At 41.3% G+C, this 19,660-nt stretch overlaps 1 protein-coding gene across 7 annotated transcripts in view; it reads left to right on the forward strand.

Annotated features, from left to right (window-relative positions):
- Positions 1–19,660, forward strand: part of FAM13C (family with sequence similarity 13 member C) — a 113,960-nt gene that overhangs the window by 78,206 nt on the left and 16,094 nt on the right. For all 7 annotated transcript variants that reach the window (XM_082286571.1, XM_082286572.1, XM_082286574.1 and 4 more), the window contains 5 exons: positions 90–211; positions 7,292–7,355; positions 12,978–13,128; positions 13,506–13,571; positions 18,713–18,923. In XM_082286571.1, the coding sequence (XP_082142697.1) occupies positions 90–211; positions 7,292–7,355; positions 12,978–13,128; positions 13,506–13,571; positions 18,713–18,923 (614 nt within the window). The remainder of the gene's footprint in view (positions 1–89; positions 212–7,291; positions 7,356–12,977; positions 13,129–13,505; positions 13,572–18,712; positions 18,924–19,660) is intronic.

Genomic DNA, 19,660 nt, shown 5'->3' on the forward strand with positions numbered 1-19,660 from the left:
AATTTTTTTCTGAAGCAAAATATTCAGCTAAGATTGGATTGGTACTGACAGGGCGCATTCAATTTTTGTTTTTTTTCCTCTTTGTGCAGGAGCTGGAGTGTGCATTGCCAGGCCTCTCAGAGTGGCAGGGGAAGGCTGCATCCTCAGCTAATAACTATGCACAGAATGTGGGTTTAAAATGCCAGGAAGCAGTCGTGAGATTCCAACCAAGGTAAGCCTTGGGATAACACAGCACATTTCACTTCTGATTAACTGTAGGAAAGGCTAATTCATTTGCTGCATTTTGCATAAAATATTCAGACTCCTGGCTCTCTTTGGCACTTGTATTCTATATTTATATGTCTAGGACTGTTTGGAGAAAGAAGAAGGGATAAAGATAAGAATGCAAATTTCATCATTCTTTAAACCCCTTACATCTGAAGCAGAAAGAACATCCTCAGTTTAGAAACTTCAGTTCCTCTGTGCCAAGTTTCAAAAATACTTCTCCACATCTTTTCTTTTCCCCCCAGTGCTCAATTGCCTCTGTTTCTCAGAGCTGCATTCCCATTGTGAAATGGGAATGGGAACCTTCACACCTGATTATATCAAGGGTGTCTATTGATGTGTAGTTTAGACTCTGGGTGCTTTGGCAACTGTGCTTGTTCCAGGGCTGGGAAGGGCACTGTGTGTTCAGGTCAGGCATTAACCAAGTCCTGATGGCAGGTAACACAGCTGGTGATGAAGTAACTCAGTTCCGGTAAATATTGGAAGTCAGAATTTCTATCCTCATCCTTCATGGCCATGCAAAAGGCTAAAAATGGGGTTTCAAATCACTCAGCTCACCAGTGAAGGTGCGTCCTAAAAAATCTGGGGGCACTGCTTTACAAATTGCCTATGCTCAGGTGCTGGTTTGGCTCTGCTTTTCTGTGCACAGAGTTTTTGTCAGGTGAGCCAGGTCTCTGCTCTTTGTCATCTGTCTTGAGGTACATGACAGCCTTGGTACTCTGTGGCAGAGTCTCTGTCTCCCTTTGGAGGGTCTGGAGCAGCAGCAGTCCATCCCAGGGATGCTCAGTGGCTCAGGGCACAGCTGGTTGATAGCTAGAACTCGCTGGCTCCAAGGTTTGTTTGCAGTCAGGACTGGGACAGCAGTGACAGCTGCTGTCCAATGGCACTTTGGTGCTTTATGTGACATATACTGGTTGCCTTCACCACAGCTTTTAGGAGCAACATTGTAAATGATCTTAATTTGTGTTCTCAAAGGAAGGTCTAGCAGAATGAAAAAGCATTTAATTAGCTTGGACAACGAAGTGCTTTTGCCCTCCAATGCTTGTATGTGCAGTGGGGACTGCATCTCAGGAAGTGTTTCTAATTAGGAAGCCCGCCTTCTCTTTTTTTGGCATTCCTCATGCGAGGAAAGAATCCCATGGATTTCTTGTGAAGAAGAGCTTACTGAGTGTGAGTCAGACCTCCCCAGTGGCTCTGCTGGTGGGATGTTGGTGTACAGGTAGGTAATAAAATAACTGGTTAATTTTGAAAGGAATGTGATGAAAGCACACAGGCTTAAACGATAAGAACCAGAGTGGGGCGTGCACGAGTAAAACAGCAACCACAGCAAAGCTCCCCTGTCCACTTCAACAGTTTGGCCTTTGCAGTTTGCCCAGTATTAAACTATTGTTCCCTATGCTGTTTATTCTTGTTCGACACCACAGTAGCTCCTTAGAAAGCCTGCTATCCACAAGGGCCAAATCTGCTAAATAAGGAACTTTAAACATAGAGTAAACAAGAATAATGCGTGGTCTCTGGCCTCACGTACACAATGCACTCTTTATTTATTCCAACTGTCTCAACTGTCCTTGAAAGGACACTCCCACCACCCAGCTGTGGCAGGGCACTTCCACGTACCTGTGCTGAAGTTCCCAGTTCCAGTCTGAGGGTCCCTGTGTCTGCTGACTCCTCCTAAGGGTCACCACCAGCTGCCCCCTGCCTGTGCTGTCCAAGGAGAGGAGGAGAGGGGGACACTGCTGCAGGGGTGCCCCTGGGCAGGCTCTCTCTGTATATCAGATGTGTAGGCAGAGGACAGGAGAAGAAGGATTTATTTCTGTCTCAGATGAAGGATCAAGGTTGATTGTTTCTAGTGCAGCCTGTTGGTACTTCTGCTTTAACTTAGTTTCTGCAGGGGGCTACAACCTCTGCCATTTGTCTCATTGGGTCTAAAGGTCTCAATACCTCCAGACTCTACAGAGGTTTTTAAGAAATCTGTTCTGGTGAGTGTGAGGCAGCTAAAAACCAAATCATTTTAACTTGTCTAAATATGGATTAAAGACTGCTGAAATCTGAAAAACCTTTCAGTACAGTCCCTGTTAAGCAGAGAAATCTAAGTTTAGGGTATTCTAACAAGGGATGCTAATAAACAGATGTGTGACAGAGAACAGAACAGGCCATGTAAGAACAACAATCCACAAAAATATGATGTAGAAGTGTGGATTGCTTCTTTGAGGGGTTACTTTGATTTTGTGGTAACTACTGAAATAATAAAGGAAAGATTTTGTGGCATTTGAGGAAAATGGAAGAGTAGACTTGGTGAGGAGATTTGCAGCCAGAAGAATGAGGGAATAGTGTCTTGTTTTTGGCTAAGCTATACCTGGCCTGTGAAGCAAGGGTTTCAATCTCAAGAGGTGTTTATCATGTATCAGCATCAATTTAGTAGATGAAACGTCATCTGCATGGAAGGAAACATTTTCATTTTATTTCCAGAACATGAATTTCTAATACTATTGCCAGTGATTACACTGAATACCGCTCTGGTCATTGTGTGTAGCTGGGTTTGGATGGGAGAGCAGTATAATCTGCACCTTTGGTAGATAAAAGTTATATGCAGGTCTTGGGAACAAATAAAGGAATTGCATTTTTTTTAAAGAGACTAGAAAAGCTGGTATGGAACAATACACATGATTACAAACAGCTGCTCCTGCCAACTGCCTTCTCAAAGGCAATCAGCAAAACTGGAGTGGGCTGCAGGCTGTGTGCAGTTACCTGAGCAGAGCCTGGTGCTTTCCTCAGATGCCTGTTACAGAGAGAGGAGGCTGAAACAAGGCACTCCTGGGCAGTGGGAAGGTCAATGCTTCAGCAAAGGCTGCATTTCAAGTCAGTGTGGAATTCAGAACTACACTATGGGGTGAAGTTTTCTGCCAAAGAAAAATTCCTGCAAGTTCCCCATCTTCACCATTCCCCAAATAAATTGGGAATGAAGTGGTTTCACTTAACAGGAATTATCTGGTCCCAGCGTTGATCCCTATTCTGTGATTCTATAATTCTATTTTTGGCAGAGGCTGTAGAGCGGCAATTGTCAGACCTATGATTGTTCTTAGAAGTGGAAATGCTGGTAGCTCTGGGCTGCCCTGGATCTTGGGGTCAGCCAGAGTCTCCCGAGGTTTCTGTGCTTCCCTGAGGGGAGGCCAAGCTCTAGCAAGGCTTTCAGTATTTAAGTTTGCAACTCAAGTATCGTTTGAGACCACAGTTCAGGTGGGAACTCTTGTGGTTTCCAGGCTTTTTGCTGAACTGCTACAACTCAGGGATGAGTGGGAGGCAGCAGGGAAGCAGCAGAAGTGCTGATGTTCCCATGCAGACCTGCATGGGTGAGACAGAGCCTGAGTGGCTGCATTTCCTCACCTGCACAGGCAGCCAGGTGAGCAGGGAGAAAGCTGGGAAATGATTGACTGGCTCCTAAGAACAATTTCTTCAGAAATGTTGGCATTAAAATACTGGTGTTTATGGTTCCAATGTTACTTGTATCAAGGCGTGGAAAAGTCTCTGAGCAAGCTTTTGGGTTGAAATGCAATTAAAGAAAAAAAAGCAAAAGGGGGGATGGGGAGAGGATAGAGGAGCAAGAAAAGAGCAGCTCTTGCTGCAGCCCCAGTGAGGACTGTGCCTGCTGAGTACGAGAGCTGCTCGTAGTAAGAATAACAAGTGCTGGCTGGGTTAAATAAGGGCTGGGGCTGATGGGACAGACACTGCTACCCTGGCTCTCTGTCTGACTTCCTATTCCAGCATCCAGGGACTGCCCAGGGAGTACCCGTGGGCCCTTCAAAGTGGATTTTTCATTCCTTGCAGGTGTGGACTTTATGTTCACCCCAAAGCCCGTTGCAGTTCTGCATTGCTTTCTGAGGAGTCATAGGTGTGCTTTTGAAGCATCCACCTGCAGCAGTGTATTGAGGTGTTTGTAGTTCATAATGCTTTTTGCCATTTGGGAAAGCCTCAGAAAGGAGCCTTCTGTTTTCCTGGTGCAGAGATGTGTTGTTGTGAACTCGTGTGGCGTAACTCTGGACAGGCTGAATCAGTCCCCTGGCAGGGAACTGAGACTTCCATGTATGAGCTGTTAACCTTCTAGGTCACCCTCATGGTGGAAAGGGTGGAACTGACTCCTGGACTGGACACATGGGAGGAGTATTGGGCCAGGATAGACTGAAGGTGAATCTGGAAAAGGAGTTTCACCCCACAGAATAGTGTGAGGTTGATGGGCAGGAGCACATGTGGCATGAACACATAAATTTCGTGGGGTTGGGGTTAGTGTGATCAGAGCTGGACTGGAGTGAGATTTGCAAATTGCAGAATGCAGTGCTCCTTTTTGGGCTTTGCAGAGGAAATGGGATGTGAATTTGCTTATGTTATCTTCAAACATTTTTCCTAGCTTTTAAAATGATGTGGTTTTATTTGAATTTTATACAACTTTAAAAGTGGTGTTGTGCATAATTCAAAAATTCACGTCCTGGTCTGTTTTTTAAACAGCACAGTGCTCATGCAAATTGATCTCCCCCTTGAAGTCTGGTAGGAGCTCTGTTATGATAATTAGTATTTAGATGGGGTTTTTTTGTTATGTCCACAAGCCTCAAATGTGCATATTGCTTATAGCATCTTTGCCATCTCTGTCATGGAGAAAAGGATAATTCTGCCAAAGCCAGAGTCTATAAAGGAGGGTGAGAGACATATATTTGAGTAGTAGCCACAGAGAGAATTTAATTTTCATTATTTTACAGGATGTAAATTATACAAAATAAGGGTGCCTGCAATTATTCAAAATTTCAGCTAAGGCCTGAAATAATTTTAATGTACTCAGCACAGATGGAAAACTAGGGCTTGTTCCTGCTGCTTTTGAAGTTAATGGATATTTTGTGATTGACTTTTAATGAGAGTAGGATCCAAACCATAGTTATTAATTTGTAAGCCCTGTGTTTCCTGGTGACAATCAGAAAACCTGCATTTGCCTAGCAGAGCAATTAATCTTGGTGAAAATGAAAAAGCACACCCAAAACTCTCTGTATAGAGTAAGATCAGCTCAGCACACGAGACTGAAAATATAAATGCTTGTCACACAGAAATACAAAAGCCATTACTCACCTTAATGATTTCAGTATCTCCAGAATCCAATGAAAGAAGAAAGAAAGCATCTTCCAGAAAGAAGAGCATCTTACTCCAGTGTTTTTAGTGTGAAAGGAACAGTAAAATGAAAGATTAAATGCATCCCTAAAACAGCAAGCAAAAACATCCACCTGAACAAGAGAGAGGTGGTACTTCATGGCTGCTGTAAACCTTTCTCTCCAGAGTGTAAGACTCATGATTGATACAGCTGTGAAAGATGTAGAACTTAGTACAGTTCCTGTACAAAGTGTTGCTAGCATTTACTGTTTCTTTTTGTCTTTTTTAAAAATCAGTTTTGTTTTTATTTTATTAAGGAGAGTTTTTGCTGTGTTATGCACCCTGGAAGGTGTCATCCAAATGAGTACCAGAAGTGTACAAATCTGACACGTGTTGTTTTCATCCTTTCCTTCCTGTCTAGCTCCAGTTCAATGCAATAAATCACCCTAAATATTTTTTAGTCATTAGTGAATTAGTTCTTCAGCTGTTTGTAGCCTTGCAGCTGCCTCCTTACATGCTATCAAACCAAACTACAAATACTTCACTCTTTCCTATTAAATTAGTCCTTTTGTTGTTCTCATGACTCATTTCTGTTCCTATGTGAATTGCACATCTTGGATCAGATTTGGAGCCAAGTGGTTGTTCACCCTGGTGTAGCCGTGTCTGGTTTGCTGGGAGAAGTGGCATAGCCATCATTTCAGTCTTTAAATGTCTCATAAATCCAGGAAGAACTACAAAAAACACCTGTGCATTTCTCTGTACTGGTTTTGAGGTTTCTAGAGGCATTTACAGCTACTTGTTTTTGCTGGGATGACTCTGAGCCTGGTAAAATATGAATTATTTTGTGCAGAGGAGTTTGGGTTTTGTGTTGGGTTTGACCATGTCTCTGAGTGAGTCTCTAGGGGCCACAAACTTCACCACCTTTTCAGCACTGAGAAATCTCATTCTCTGAGACAGGTGCAGTTTTCTTGCTTCCCATGAGTTGAGAGTCAGCTTGTGGTACACCCGTGTCAGGCTCTGACATCACGTGTGGAAAGCCTCAGCTCGTTTTGGGGAAGCACAGAGCAGTGGTGGGAGGCTATGGAGGTTGCTCACTTAATCTGTGGGAAGCTGATTTTAGACTTCAGTTTCATTCCTTGGGGTAGTGAATAATACTAATATTGACACTGGGAGCTGTGTGGGCCACATCTGCCTGGATGGGGCACAGCTCCTTGGTGGCCACAGTCAGAGGGAAGATATTTGCCCCTTACTCGTGCAGGGCCTTCCTTTCCTCTTCCCACGTGGAGAAGCAGCAATACACTGAGAGAAAACCAGGGATGTGGACATCTCTGATGGCAGCAAAGTGACAATCACTAGAAAATGGGGACATCTCTCTTGCAGGATTTCCAGGCACCTGGGGCCCTTCTGAAATTTGCAAAAGCAGAAAGCTGAAGGCTGGGAACCTGAAATACCATCAAACTGAAATATGAAAAGATTTATTCTTTATGACTGTGATATGGGAAAACTCTTGTTCCTGATTTAAAGCATGTGGGACACATTCTGCTTAGATTTAAGCATATGTTTGAGCTTTTTCTTGGCTTTGACCCTGTTAGCTCACCAAGACACTGATCATGCATCTGTAGAACTTTTTGACATGACAGAGTGAGCCCAGATATTAATGTGATAGTTTCCAGGACTTCATTAACAGTTTAAATGTATTATTTAGGATTCCTGTAAAATCCCTCTTGTTTTGAATGGGCTAGAAAACAGAGATGTTACTTTAATAGAAATGCTATTTTTTTACTAAAACAAACTTATTCTGTAATTTGTAAATTATATACACACACAATGAAAAGTTTGAGATATTTGCAGCACAGATAAGCAATCTATTGAATTAATTTTTTTAAATTTTGTTTTGTAGAATAGATCAGAACACAAGCATTTCACCAAAAGAAGCAACTGATCAATTTAACAGCTTAAATGAGGTAAGCTTAACCAAAAATTGAAATATGATGTTATAAATTTTGAGTAGATTAAAAAAAAAAAAATTTAGGTCTTGGAATAATGTAATTGCTTAATAATCCTAGGTTAGCTTTTCAATGGATCATTGTATTCATGTTTTTGGAGAGAAGCTTAAAAATGTGATATGAGACTGCTAGAATGGTTTAAAATCTTGAAGCAAGTTATTTTAAAACTTTTTAAAGCCAGCTTTAGACTGCTTTCTGTTTGTGCTCAGAAAAGAATCAAACAGTCAGTATTGACTGAGTGAAAGAACGTCTTTCAAGAACGTTTGATTTTTTCCTCGTATTACAGCTCAAAAGGGTTCATCCATTAAATATGTTTTGTTTAAAAATAAGGAGTTCTCAAGGTTGCTACATCCTCCATAAATAAACTATGAACAGCGCAATGGAGGCTGAAAGGTGCTCAGGTTGTAAGATGGAAGGAGGGGAGAACTGAAGAGGGGAAGCAAGAGAAGCCAAATAATACCTGAGACACTTGAAACAAGCTGCTTTCACAGGGATTGTGCCAGGAGCACAGTGTGAGGGAAGCCCAACAAAGCTGTTTGTGTGATTAGGTTGAGCAATGGATGAGCCTGGGCGAGGTCCCCGAAGTCAGCAGTATCGTGGGAGGGGCAGGGGGTAAAGCCAAGCTTTGCAGTTATGCAAAGTGGGAAACCCTATAAAGCATCTCCCCACACCTGAGGAATCTGCACCCCAGCACAGAGTCCACTCACACTGCAAGGAGCAGTGGAGGACACCGGACTTACACAGGGAGCAGTAAAGATTTTTAGTGTGGGCAAAGACAACACAACAGAAGCAGTGGGAGAAGAGAGCTGGGTGAAGAGAAGCCCATTTCTGACAAATCCTGGGAAAGAGAGCTTTGTTTCCATAATGAGCCAGAGAGCATCTATGTCTATTAATAGATGCCTGACTTTCATTAGGGGAAGACCACAATGCGTCCTTTCAAAGGAGTTCAGACCTAATCTTCTCCTTGCAATAAATTGTTTCCTCTGCATTTGTGTCACTGTTGTGCAGCTCACTGTAGCAGATCTCAATGCTGACAGGCAGGGCACATTCAGTGACCAGTACAAGGGAGTACACTCAGCCTCTGCCGAGCCACCTCAGGCCCTGGGAGAAATCATGAAGTTATTGTTTCTTTTGTGAAGCCCCACTCAAATATTCACAGAAGTTTCTGCTTGAAAGCTTCCATTTAAAATCCTTGCAAAAGATTCCTTAAAGGCTAAGATAAAATACTATGGTAAATAAATCAGTGTAAAATATTAAAACCGAGGATTAGATCAGAAATTAAAATAAATTGTTAATAACCAATGAGGAATAAGCAAGGGTTACAACCTGGTGCTTTCTTTTGCAAAATCTTAGATTGTATTGTGTCTCAGGTCTGCTGCAAACCCAAATGGACCTGTGCCATAAGAAAATAAATCCTCTTTCTGGAGTAGAGAAAATGGTGTCTCTTCACTGCTCACCCGTGGCATTATGCAGACCCAGGGCATATCTTGTTCTATCTTATTGTTGCTTGTTTGTTCCCCATAAAGGAAGTTCTGAATTGAAAATGTCACATGCCTCAAGGCACAAATATTGCCTTAACGGCTACTGCAGAGATTTATTTATGTCCGCATAAAATGTGCCTATCTTATTTTAACCTGAACTCTCAGATTAAAAAGCTGTTCCAGTGTGACATATAAAAGCGTTAATTTCCTTAGAGTGAAAAAACTGAAGGGGGTGAAATTTGCTCAGTTTCTTTCCAATATGAATCACTTCAAAGGCTATTAAATGCTGAAAGCTTGGATTATTCTCCTTCTCTGCCCCAGCCTATTTCATAAATCCAGTAAATCCATCAATAAACTATAATAGAATAGCTGCCTTCCTGTCTGGGAGGCACAGGAGCAGGCCCAAGGGCAGGGTACAGGCATCCTTTTTATTCAGGAACACTGTGTGTGGGTCACGGTGAGATCAGTTTATGCAGAAAGCACCAAGCCTGGGCTTTGCTCCTCATCCCTGCTGTCAGCCTCCTGCCTGAGACTGGGCAGAGCTCAGGGGCACACCTGGGCCTTTTCCCTTTCCCTCAGTTCTTACATTTATCAAACCTTTGGATGTCCACAGGATGAAACAAAGGATGCTGATAATAGCAATGCTTTATCAGGGAAACAAATTCCTTCTAAGGGCAGGGTCTCTCATTCCTCACATTGTCTTCTGTCAGGCTGTGGCCTCCTGAACATGCTGACCAACACATCCCACAGTGTTGATCCTGCTGGGCATGGCCCCATGCCATGTCAGGGTACTGCCTCTCATTGCCACAGCATTTTGGTGATGAACTGAGAGAATTTGTTCTTTCAGTGTCCCATTCTCCAGGGGGATTTAACAGTGTGTGGCATTCATCTCTAGATGTTAGAGGTTATCTGTTATCTCAGTAATTCCTTACCCTGAGGCCTCCCCTCTTCATTTTCAATAATCACTGGTTCAAAGGAGCAATGGTCAGTGGAGTCCAGGCTTAGCTGTTTGTGGAGAAGGTGTCTCTATTACAGGTTGAGCTTCCTCTGGGAGTGGCAGTCCTTCTGTACTCCGCTTTCTCCAGCCGCCAAAGCTATGACACTTCAGTGACTGTGTTTTCTTAAAGCATTATCAAAAATAACAAATAGGTGAGAAGGACCACACTGTTTCTCTTCCCATCTTCCTTCAGCTTCCTATGAATATCCTTATTTTACCATTGTTTGGAATAATGTACAGTGCTTTTTCTCTAGTGGAATTGGCTTAGCTGAAGATCTGTGAATTGTCAGTTGCTCTAAGAGGACATGAGAAGAGATAAGAAACCTTCGTTCAAGGCAATTGTAATTGCTTCTTTTTCACACTTTCAGGGTACCCTTCTTAAGAGAAAACAATATGGTTATTTTTCCAAGGCAATGTATGCATCCATTTTAGATATTAATATGTCCTTTCATTTGCATTAGCATGGATCAGGAATTACTACATCAGAAACACTTGTGCTAGGCACCAGAGTGAAGCTAGAATGAGCACCAAATCTGAAGTATTTGAACTGAGCTCTTTAGCTGATATAGAATGCCATAGCTTAAATTACTTCAGTTATACTGGATTTCCATGAGGAGCTTTCTCAAATTGATGGTGGTGCCCACCTCAGCCTAACTGCTCCCTCTGTGTATTTCAGCTGCTTGCACTGGCTTCTAACATGTTTAGCAACTTCTTTTGACCAGCCACAAGCAGAGGTGGCCCAGTTGGGATCAGGTCTGGCCATGGGAGAGTTGTGAGCAGTGTGTGCTGGTTCTGCCCCAGTGCAGATGTGCTGGCCTTTGTGCTTGGCCTTTGCTCTAAGCCGTGTCTCCTGCCATGTTTTCCTGTAAATTTGTGGTGACTTTTCCTGGATAGTGCAATGTGGCAGTGCCATAACATTCAGATGTGGTTTAGGAGTAAGATGGGGTTGGTGGCACCCTCCAGATTCATCCTCTCCCTGGTGACATCAAAATGATCAAATCTACTTAGTGTTTTTCTCCCTACACTAAATCCCTGTCATGGGCACACTCATGAAAATAGATAAGGTATTTCTATTATTATTATTATAATAATATGATTTTTAAAATGTTTTGGCAGTGGCTGGAAATTTGCTATCCATTCACCTTCCCCAGATGGGTGAAAAATATCATTCAGAGCAATCAAATATAAACCAGCTGGTGAATTACAGCATAAGCATTACTGAAGTATAATGCTTAACAATGTAGTCTCTCAGAATGCTTTTACACTGAACTTCCCATAAATATTAATGTATCATAAGGAATACTGATACAAAGTGAATGTATTTTCTTGAAATGGGACTTTTCTTGTCAAATGCTTGAAGTAACAGTCTGTGAAGGTCAAGTCCTTTTGTCAGATATTCACTTATGTTTTCCTTATTGGCACATTCTTATGGTTTGTCATCTGTGTTCTCCCTAATTTTCATCAGCTGTTCTCATGGTAAGGTCCAGGCTGGGACCAGAGTCCTCACTGATTTGTAACTGGTATAGTCATTGTTTGCTAGATGACATTGATGACTGTAAAATTCTGAATTCTGCCTGTCTGTGATAATTCCACAGCTGCTTTGTTTGGGTTCAGCTGGGATGAGATACAGTGAGAAATGAGGCCTTCCCAAAACTGTGCCGTGTGTATGATGCAAGCCAGCACCCTCCCCTTGACAAAGAAATTCACTGCTGCCTGAAAGATTTTAGGGGCGAGAAGGTTTCTTTAATTTTCCTGAATTCTATAAAAGGAATGAAAAGATAAAGGCAGAAAGTCTTCCCTGCTGTTCCCAAACAAACTAGTTTCTTTTTCTTTTTTCTTTTTTTTTCTTTAACCTAAAGTTATCCTTGGGTTTATAAAAGGAATGCCTTACAACAAAAATAATGCAAAGATGTATTAAATCACTCATTACATAGGTAATATATTGTTACACAAAGGAAATCAGGCCAATAAATGAATTTATTTTTCATTAAATGAATCAATACATTCGTTTCAGGTATTTGATGGAGTGGGGAAAGGAGTTTTCAAGGTATAAATCTGAGGGATTTTTTTTCTCTTGCAACGCAGATTATTTTCTTCAGAAAATGCCCTTCATAAATATGTACCACTAGAATGACTTAATGTTGTACGTACATTCTGTGTGTGTCAGCTGTGTGGTTATTAGGACTGCCTTGTGTGGTTTTGTTTTATGTTTTAAGCTGTATTTCCCTTGAGATGGGGGAGCTGAATTCGTGGGGTGTGGGGAGTGACTCATTTTGCCCAGTCAGATGGTGATTAGGGCTTTCACAGCATTTACATCACAGCGAGATGCTTGTGTCAAATCGTGCAGCTCAGTACTGCATGCAGCATTCAAAATTCAAATCAGAGATGGACCACGCATGGCACAGAGGCTGGAAGGGATGTGATAGAAAAGTGTCACTGCCACTGACTTGCCTGCAGCCAGTGACAATGATGTGTTGATATCACCTTTGCAGCCAGTGACAATGGTGTGTTGATTTCACCTTTGCAGCAGATCACAACTGATCCACTGCCCTGTAGAACCGGCAGCAGCCTACATAAAAGCCGTGTCTACATAACGAAGTATCTCTAAAGCAGCCAATTAAAAGATCTCTCTCCCAAGAATCCCATGAGTGAGCGTGTTCTCAGTAACTCTTTGTTCACTGCTGTGTACTGCTCTCACAGGCTGGAGAGGGAGATTTGATTTTTTATGAATGGTAAATGGGGAGGGACATAATGTCATCAGATCGTGATGTCAGCCCAATGAATGAAATACTTCCTTAATGTATTGCTTCAAGCCCAAGAAGAGGGACACCATCTCAGTTTGGCTTTCTTTCTAGAATAAATCGTCTTTTGCTGACAAAGTCGTCTTTCCCACGTGCCATGAATAATCCATGTAAATTGGGACTTAAATAACCAGGAGTCAAGAAACTCGTGGAGTAGTGCACGTTTGTTCTCCCCACGTCCTCCTGGAGCTGGCAGTGGAACACCCCTTTGCCGGCGCTGCCGATGGGCTCCAGGAGTTGAAGAGCAATTGCTGATCCCTGTTGTTCTCTACCCAGCCCAATGTTCTGCTTTTGTCTGCAGAATTCTTTGTTGAAGCTGCAAGCCCTGGAAACCGATCTGTGCTCTGCGTTTCTGCCAGCCCAGGAGGAAACTCCCCAGCTGCCGGCACCCAAGGACACAGCCCTTTCTCCAGCCCAGAGCAGCGTGCAAGCTGATGGGGCCAGTTGTGGAGGTAAGCGAGCGTGCCATGATGTGTTCTCATTTGCAATTATAAAAAAGCCTTGTGACTTGCACTTTAAAATCAGGCTTGCAGCCCTCTGGGAAACAGTGCAGAGCTAATGCAAAGCACCATTTCCTCCTGCAAACGCTGTGTAATGTAAAAAGGGGTGATACCTGATAAAAGAACGGAAATTAATGGCTATAACCCTCTGATTTTCTGAGAGGGAATTTTCCTTTTCAGACAGGTTTTAAGAATCCCAATTCTTTTATTTTTAGTTTTAATCTGTTATTTTTTCCCAAGTAAATTTACGCTCTTTACTTCCTATGTCTGTATTGTGTGAGATCACCTGCCATATCATGTAATTCTATTTTTGTCATTCTTTTTGTCAGAGCAATATCACTTCATTTCTCCTATTATTGATTTTAATTTAATGCATCAGCAGAGAGATAGCGAAGGTGAGTTTTACAGCATGTGGATTTTAATCATTCATGATCCTGTATTATTACCCAGCTGGGCAAACTGTGGTGTGTTATCTCTCCCTCTTCCCTCAATATGGAAATAAATAGCCCTAAGGCTCAGCACTATTTTTGTCAATTCATAGCTTGTAGTCACAGGGCTGGCAGAGTCGTGATGCTCAATAGAAGAGGAGTCACTGCTCGTGAAAAATAGGTCAGAGACAGTATGACTAATACATCTCACAGACAAGTGACACGAATACACAAATACCTAAATCGTGCACCATGTATGGTTCAAATGAAGGCAGGTAGGTCAGTAATCCCTTCACAACTGATGTTTCATATAACATATAAATAATAATAATAAGAAGAATAAAATGTGGGTTCAGAAGAACTTCTTTTAGGAGCTGCTTGCTCAGCATTTTCAGCAAGAAATAAGATTGAGTTATGTATCAAAAAGAAAAAATCTCACAGATGATAGTGTTCTACTAAAAAATTCCAAAGTTTGAGGCTGGCATTGCAAAATTAAGGAACAATGTATGGAGAAGTCAGATTATTATAAAGATGAAGGATTGTAAAAATGCTCACTGTCCTGAGTTTTAGTTAACAAAAGAGAATGCCAGGCAAATACCTTAATAGCTCTTGGATACAGGTATGGAGCCTGGACTGGGGCTAACCTTGGTGTGGATCTGAAGCAGAGATAGGTCTCATTTGTGTGCTGCATAGGCAGAGATATTCTGCAGCTCATCCAAAATCTGCACTGATTCCTTTCCTTTGTGGCAGGGTGGGGTTTTCCTCCTTTCCCAGTAGTTTGCTGCATTATTTTGTTCTGGTGGTTTCATAGGTCATTGTTAGGATGGTTCCTAATTGTTCCTCTTACTTACTTTTTGCTGTTTTGATTGGAGATTTTCTTTTTATTCATGCTGGTAGTGACCCCTGCTTCCAATGCCCTCTCTACTCCCATTTCCCCTCTGCAGCCACATGGGGAAATGTTGCATGATGTAGCATTTCTCTCACACAGTTTCAGAGCATGCTCTGCCACTCCAGCAGTCCAAATTCGTGCTTCAGTTAAAGCTTATCTATTTAATGGGTTTTAATCTGCCCTCATTCCTGCTAACATCTGCTTTGTGGTTTGTGGCATTTTTACTAACTTGCCATTTTGCACAGACAGAGCTGGTCCTAATTCTGTCTCTTAAATTACTACTGAAATCTTCTGATGCGTTGAGCTGTCACATGGGACTATTGGCTGTTTGAGCTCCACCTCGGATGGAAGTCCAGGGTTTGTACCAGGCTGAGAAGAGAGTTCCTAGAGGATGTACCATATATGCTCCATCTCTAGTTACCAGCCTTTCCTCAGTGAATCAGGCAAACCAAACACAATTCTTTCATTTGCCTCCCAGTCAACAAAAATTAGAAAAGTGTACATCATATGTATGGAGAATGAAGACAGAACACCCCATTAAGATGACAGGGTGCTTCAGGATGCAGATTTTAAGGGGATGAACAGTAACTTATCTCTGAGCAAAGTCAGCAATTTCCAGTTTACTTTTGAATATGTGAAAACTGAATTAAAGTTGCCAAAGTGAGATCATAAAGAATTGTGAGGTGTGCATAAGCAAGTTTTTTAAAAGGGTAAATATAGAAAATTAGGGTGTAATTTCTGTAACTTTTGGTTATGAAATTACATCAAATATGTGCCTGCAGCAGTGAGCAGCTGAACCTGACTACAGGAAATTTTAAATTACTTTTAAATTAAAAATCCTGATAGAAGCAATCATGTAATGCGTTTAGGGCTGAACACACTATATCTACTTATTATTTTTTCTATACAAGAAATTTGTGTGTATTATTATTTTACTTGAAGAATATCACAGGCATAAGTACAGATTTGTGCCATAGGACTTGCTGTGATATGAAGTCCACCTGCTGAACCATGCTGCAGATCATCAGATACTAGAAGCTGACTTTAATTCATGTGGTGGTCTCCTGTCAGTACTAAGCTGGGTGGAGTAGATGAGATGGAATAGATACTATGGGGCAACCCAGTGGCTTGTGTAGAGGTGGCTTTAATTTCCAGTTTTGGCAAAAATAGAGGCTAAAATTAGACCAGGCACATGAAGACAGGTAGAACTTTGGTCTGTTCATGGGCTACTTGTAGGATAATATTGAGTGTCTTGTTTGGGATCTACACAGAACTGGAATCAGGATGATGGCCTTAAGTGTTAATAAAAATGGGGTTTGTTAGAACTTGTCATCACCCTGAGGTGTCCCACTAGAATGGTAATTGTGCCACTGAAAATAATCAGTCTGAATTATTTGCTGACCATTTCTGACCATTTGGTAGTAAATTAACGCATTCTAGTAGGGTTGGAACTAAACCCTTTCCTGGGCTACACCAAAACTGCACCAGTGTTCAAGCCTTGCAGAGCTTTCTGTCAGAAGGCCCTGGTGCCAAGGAAATGGAAGTGCCCTGTCCTTTGAGAAATATTCCCAAATTTATACGTCATGCAGGCTTTCTCCCTTTCATTTGCTAGGAGAATAAATGAACTTCCTTGGACTCTGTGTGCTTGGTTTTACACTGGAGCTGCAGCAGCCACTACTTGTCCTTTGCATTTAACTTCCAGGAGTGCTTTGTCTTGAATGTGTGCATTTCTTCCATTTCTGAGACTGGGCTGAGCCTATAAAATTGTCTGGTTGTAGATGTCAGGGGGAGCAAATATCTGTGACCATATGGTTTATCAGTGATACAGCCTGTCTCCTGCAAGAAGAGCATTTCTAAGAAATCAGAGTTCAAATGTTGGAAAGTTATTTCCTTCACCTATCACACACAGACTGCCTGATCTTTTTATCACATTGTTTTCCTTTCACAGTGAGGGCACTGTTACTGAATACGACTATAAAATAATTTATTCCTTGTAATAACAGAACATGAAAAACTCTGCAACTGTTCTTAGACAACCTATTTCACAGTGATTATGTGTTTCTTGAAGTTCAGGGATGGTGAAATTAAAGCAAGGGAAGCCAGGTTCTTCTCACTGACCATACTGTTCTTCAGAAAAAACCAACCCAGCAACAACAGATCAAAACCCAATCAAAGGTATTCATTTTTAAAAGTCTTACAGGGTAAGGAAAGAGTACTTTCCAAAAAGAGAGAACACTTTTGTTTGCAGAACATCAATTATTCTAGCCATTGTCACTCCCAGGACTTGTCAGTGCTCTACCCATGCTTCTCCCAGGTGCCTGCCTGAGGGTCTCTCTGTGGGAGGATTTGAATCTCATACAAGATTTAGGAGATTTGGGTGCTGCTCCGGTATTTTTGAGACCTGAGTTTGACCTACAGAGTATGAAGTACTCAGAGGAAGGATGCAAGGTTAGAATTAATAATCAACTAGATTGTCTCATTGTGAAAATGCTTAACATAATTATAATTGATGATGCTGTTAAAAGTAGATGAGCTTATAAATACAAGAGTCACGTGTAACTTTTGCTTGACAGACTAAACTGTGATTATACAATATACAATAGGATTTTTTTTGTTGTCTGTAAAGCAAAAGCAGTTGGATAGTGCCCAATAAAATTAAATTTAAGCCATCGTAACTACTATTTTTTAGATAAACATGGGGTTTTTTGTTGCCATTCAGAGCTGGTTGTTCCCCACCGTCCCAGTGCACCAGTAGGGATTTGCAGTTTTGGTATCTGTTGGGAAGAGGGCAAATAAAATATACTAAAAGGTTCCATTAAAATCCTGAAAGAAATACTCACTCAGCATGGGAATGTCATGTCCCAGGTGCAAAGGAGAAAATCGAAAGAAAGTGAAGGTGAAAGAACTTACCTAAACCTGCCAGTTCTTCTGAGACTAAATCCATGTACAGTTGTTTTTCCGTGCAGTTTTAGACTTCCAATGAATAAAAAGATTCTGTGAAATGTATTAGGATGCATGACATACAGCAAATATAATACTGGTTAGAACTGACACACATGCTGCCTGAAAATGTGAAATAATAGATATGAATTAAAAGGCTGTATATATGAATGGGTTTAGAAAAAACCAATAACTTAGCTGGTGTAAAATATTATGTACCGTGGAAACTACTGTAGGGGAACCTGAGTCAGAGCACAAACTTTGCTTTAGCAAAGCAAGAGAGAGAACTTTTGGAAAAGAATTTTTATGAGATTGTGGAGTTTCTCCCCAGAAAGTTTAATCTGTTTTAAATCCCAATCATCTGATAGCAAAAATATTGATTAGGTTAGATCATCCTCATCCATTTCAACTACTGAGGGTGAGGAAGAAGATTCAATGAATGTTCTCTTCAGTGTGCTCAGGTACAGCACAGTGAAGATGAACCCCTGATATTCTGTAGGTAGGCAATGTAATGTGCCTTTTTTTTTCATGCTACCCATAAACAGAACCTGTGCAATGAGGCTCATCAATTCCTACCTTTTCTAGCTTGACCATTACTATAAAACAGATGCTGCCTTTTGAGGCACCTGAGGTGAGGTTTGTATTTGCAGTCTAAGACATTGTTGACATTGTACCACTCCTCCAAGGAGCAGCCACTGCCCACGACCTCGAGTAAATAAATTGAATGTTCTTGGTGCTGGTTGTTATTTTCATAATTTGTGTTCTTTGAGCCAAGGGTCTGTTACTGCAAAGCTGAACAAAATCCTGCAGGATGCTGCAAGCAGCCCTGGAGGTTCTTAGCACCAGGACAGATTATGTTTTTGACCTTCCTTTCTCTTCACCAAGGGAATAAATAATAAATCACAAAATTAAACTTATTGTGGACACTCATTGTCTTCTTCAGGAATGTGGCTTTCCAAAGCAAACAGATCTATGAAAATATAAGTAATGCTTCTATTCTGGGAAACTCTCCATCTTTACTTCATAGTTTATAAATACACCCACCCACCTCCTCCTGTGGAACTCAAAAAGGATTTATGTTAAGCCAGTGACAGTACTTCTATATTCTCATCCTCAGTGCTATGTCCACCCTGCATGCAACACTTTGCTGATCTGTTTGCTGTTCACTTTGAATACTTATGCTTGGAATACTTTTGTAAGGACAGATTTTTATTGACCTAGGGAGCTCAACTCCATGTGAGTGACCCTCAGTCCACACTGATTTATACTTTCTTTCTAGAGCCTGTGCCAGCCCACAGGGACTGGCAGAATGACATGGAGAGCAGCCCACAGGAGCATCATTCCCTAGGGACCAGCCGACTGCTGTATCACATCACAGATGGAGACAATCCTCTCTTGTCACCACGCTGCTCTATCTTTAGCCAAAGCCAGAGATTTAATCTAGACACAGAGTCTGCCCCTTCTCCACCAAGTGCTCAACCTTTCATGATGTAAGAAAGTCTATTTTAATTCCTCTGTATTTTTAAACCTTTTTCTGCAATCCACAACCTTTGACTCTACGTGGGGCATTTTTAGTCATTGTTGCTTCATAAAAAGGAAATTTTCATATTGTGGCATATTTTGACACAGATAATTTGCAGCATCAGAAATAGCAACAAGTCTTTCCTCAGTTATAACAGTGTATAATATTGTTTGAAGTCTTCGTTAATTATAGTTAGCAAAGACAGTTTTAAATGTCAGTTAGTAATTAGTATGACGAGTGAACAGAAGATAGACAGGGCTATCAAGGTATGATACTGAAAAATTCAGCTGTAATTGAACTATAGCTCGAGTGACTGATGAGAGGTGACAGTGTCATAAATCATATGAACAGTCCATGTATGCGATTTCCAGAAACCAAGCTTGAGTTTCAGAGAGAAATCAAACTTCCTTAAAAGCTCATATACAGAGCTTTAGCTTCAGCTGCATACGGATAATAATCAGCTCTATTGACTTGCAACTGTAAATAATCAGAAACCAAACTGTCTTCAAAATGATAATGTTTTTTCCCAGTAATAAAAAACTCCCTGAGCTTACTTCTACAAATCATGTCACCACAGTCTCCTGTTGTACTTGGAAGACTTGTGAATAAAGGTGTGGGTGTTAAATGAAAATACTGGATCAGGCTTTTGCCTACTAGATTAATTTTTTGAAATATATTCATAGATCCCAAGTTTAATTAAAAAAA

Source organism: Coloeus monedula, assembly GCF_965178545.1.
Source record: "Coloeus monedula genome assembly, chromosome: 8".
Classification (NCBI taxonomy): domain Eukaryota; kingdom Metazoa; phylum Chordata; class Aves; order Passeriformes; family Corvidae; genus Coloeus; species Coloeus monedula.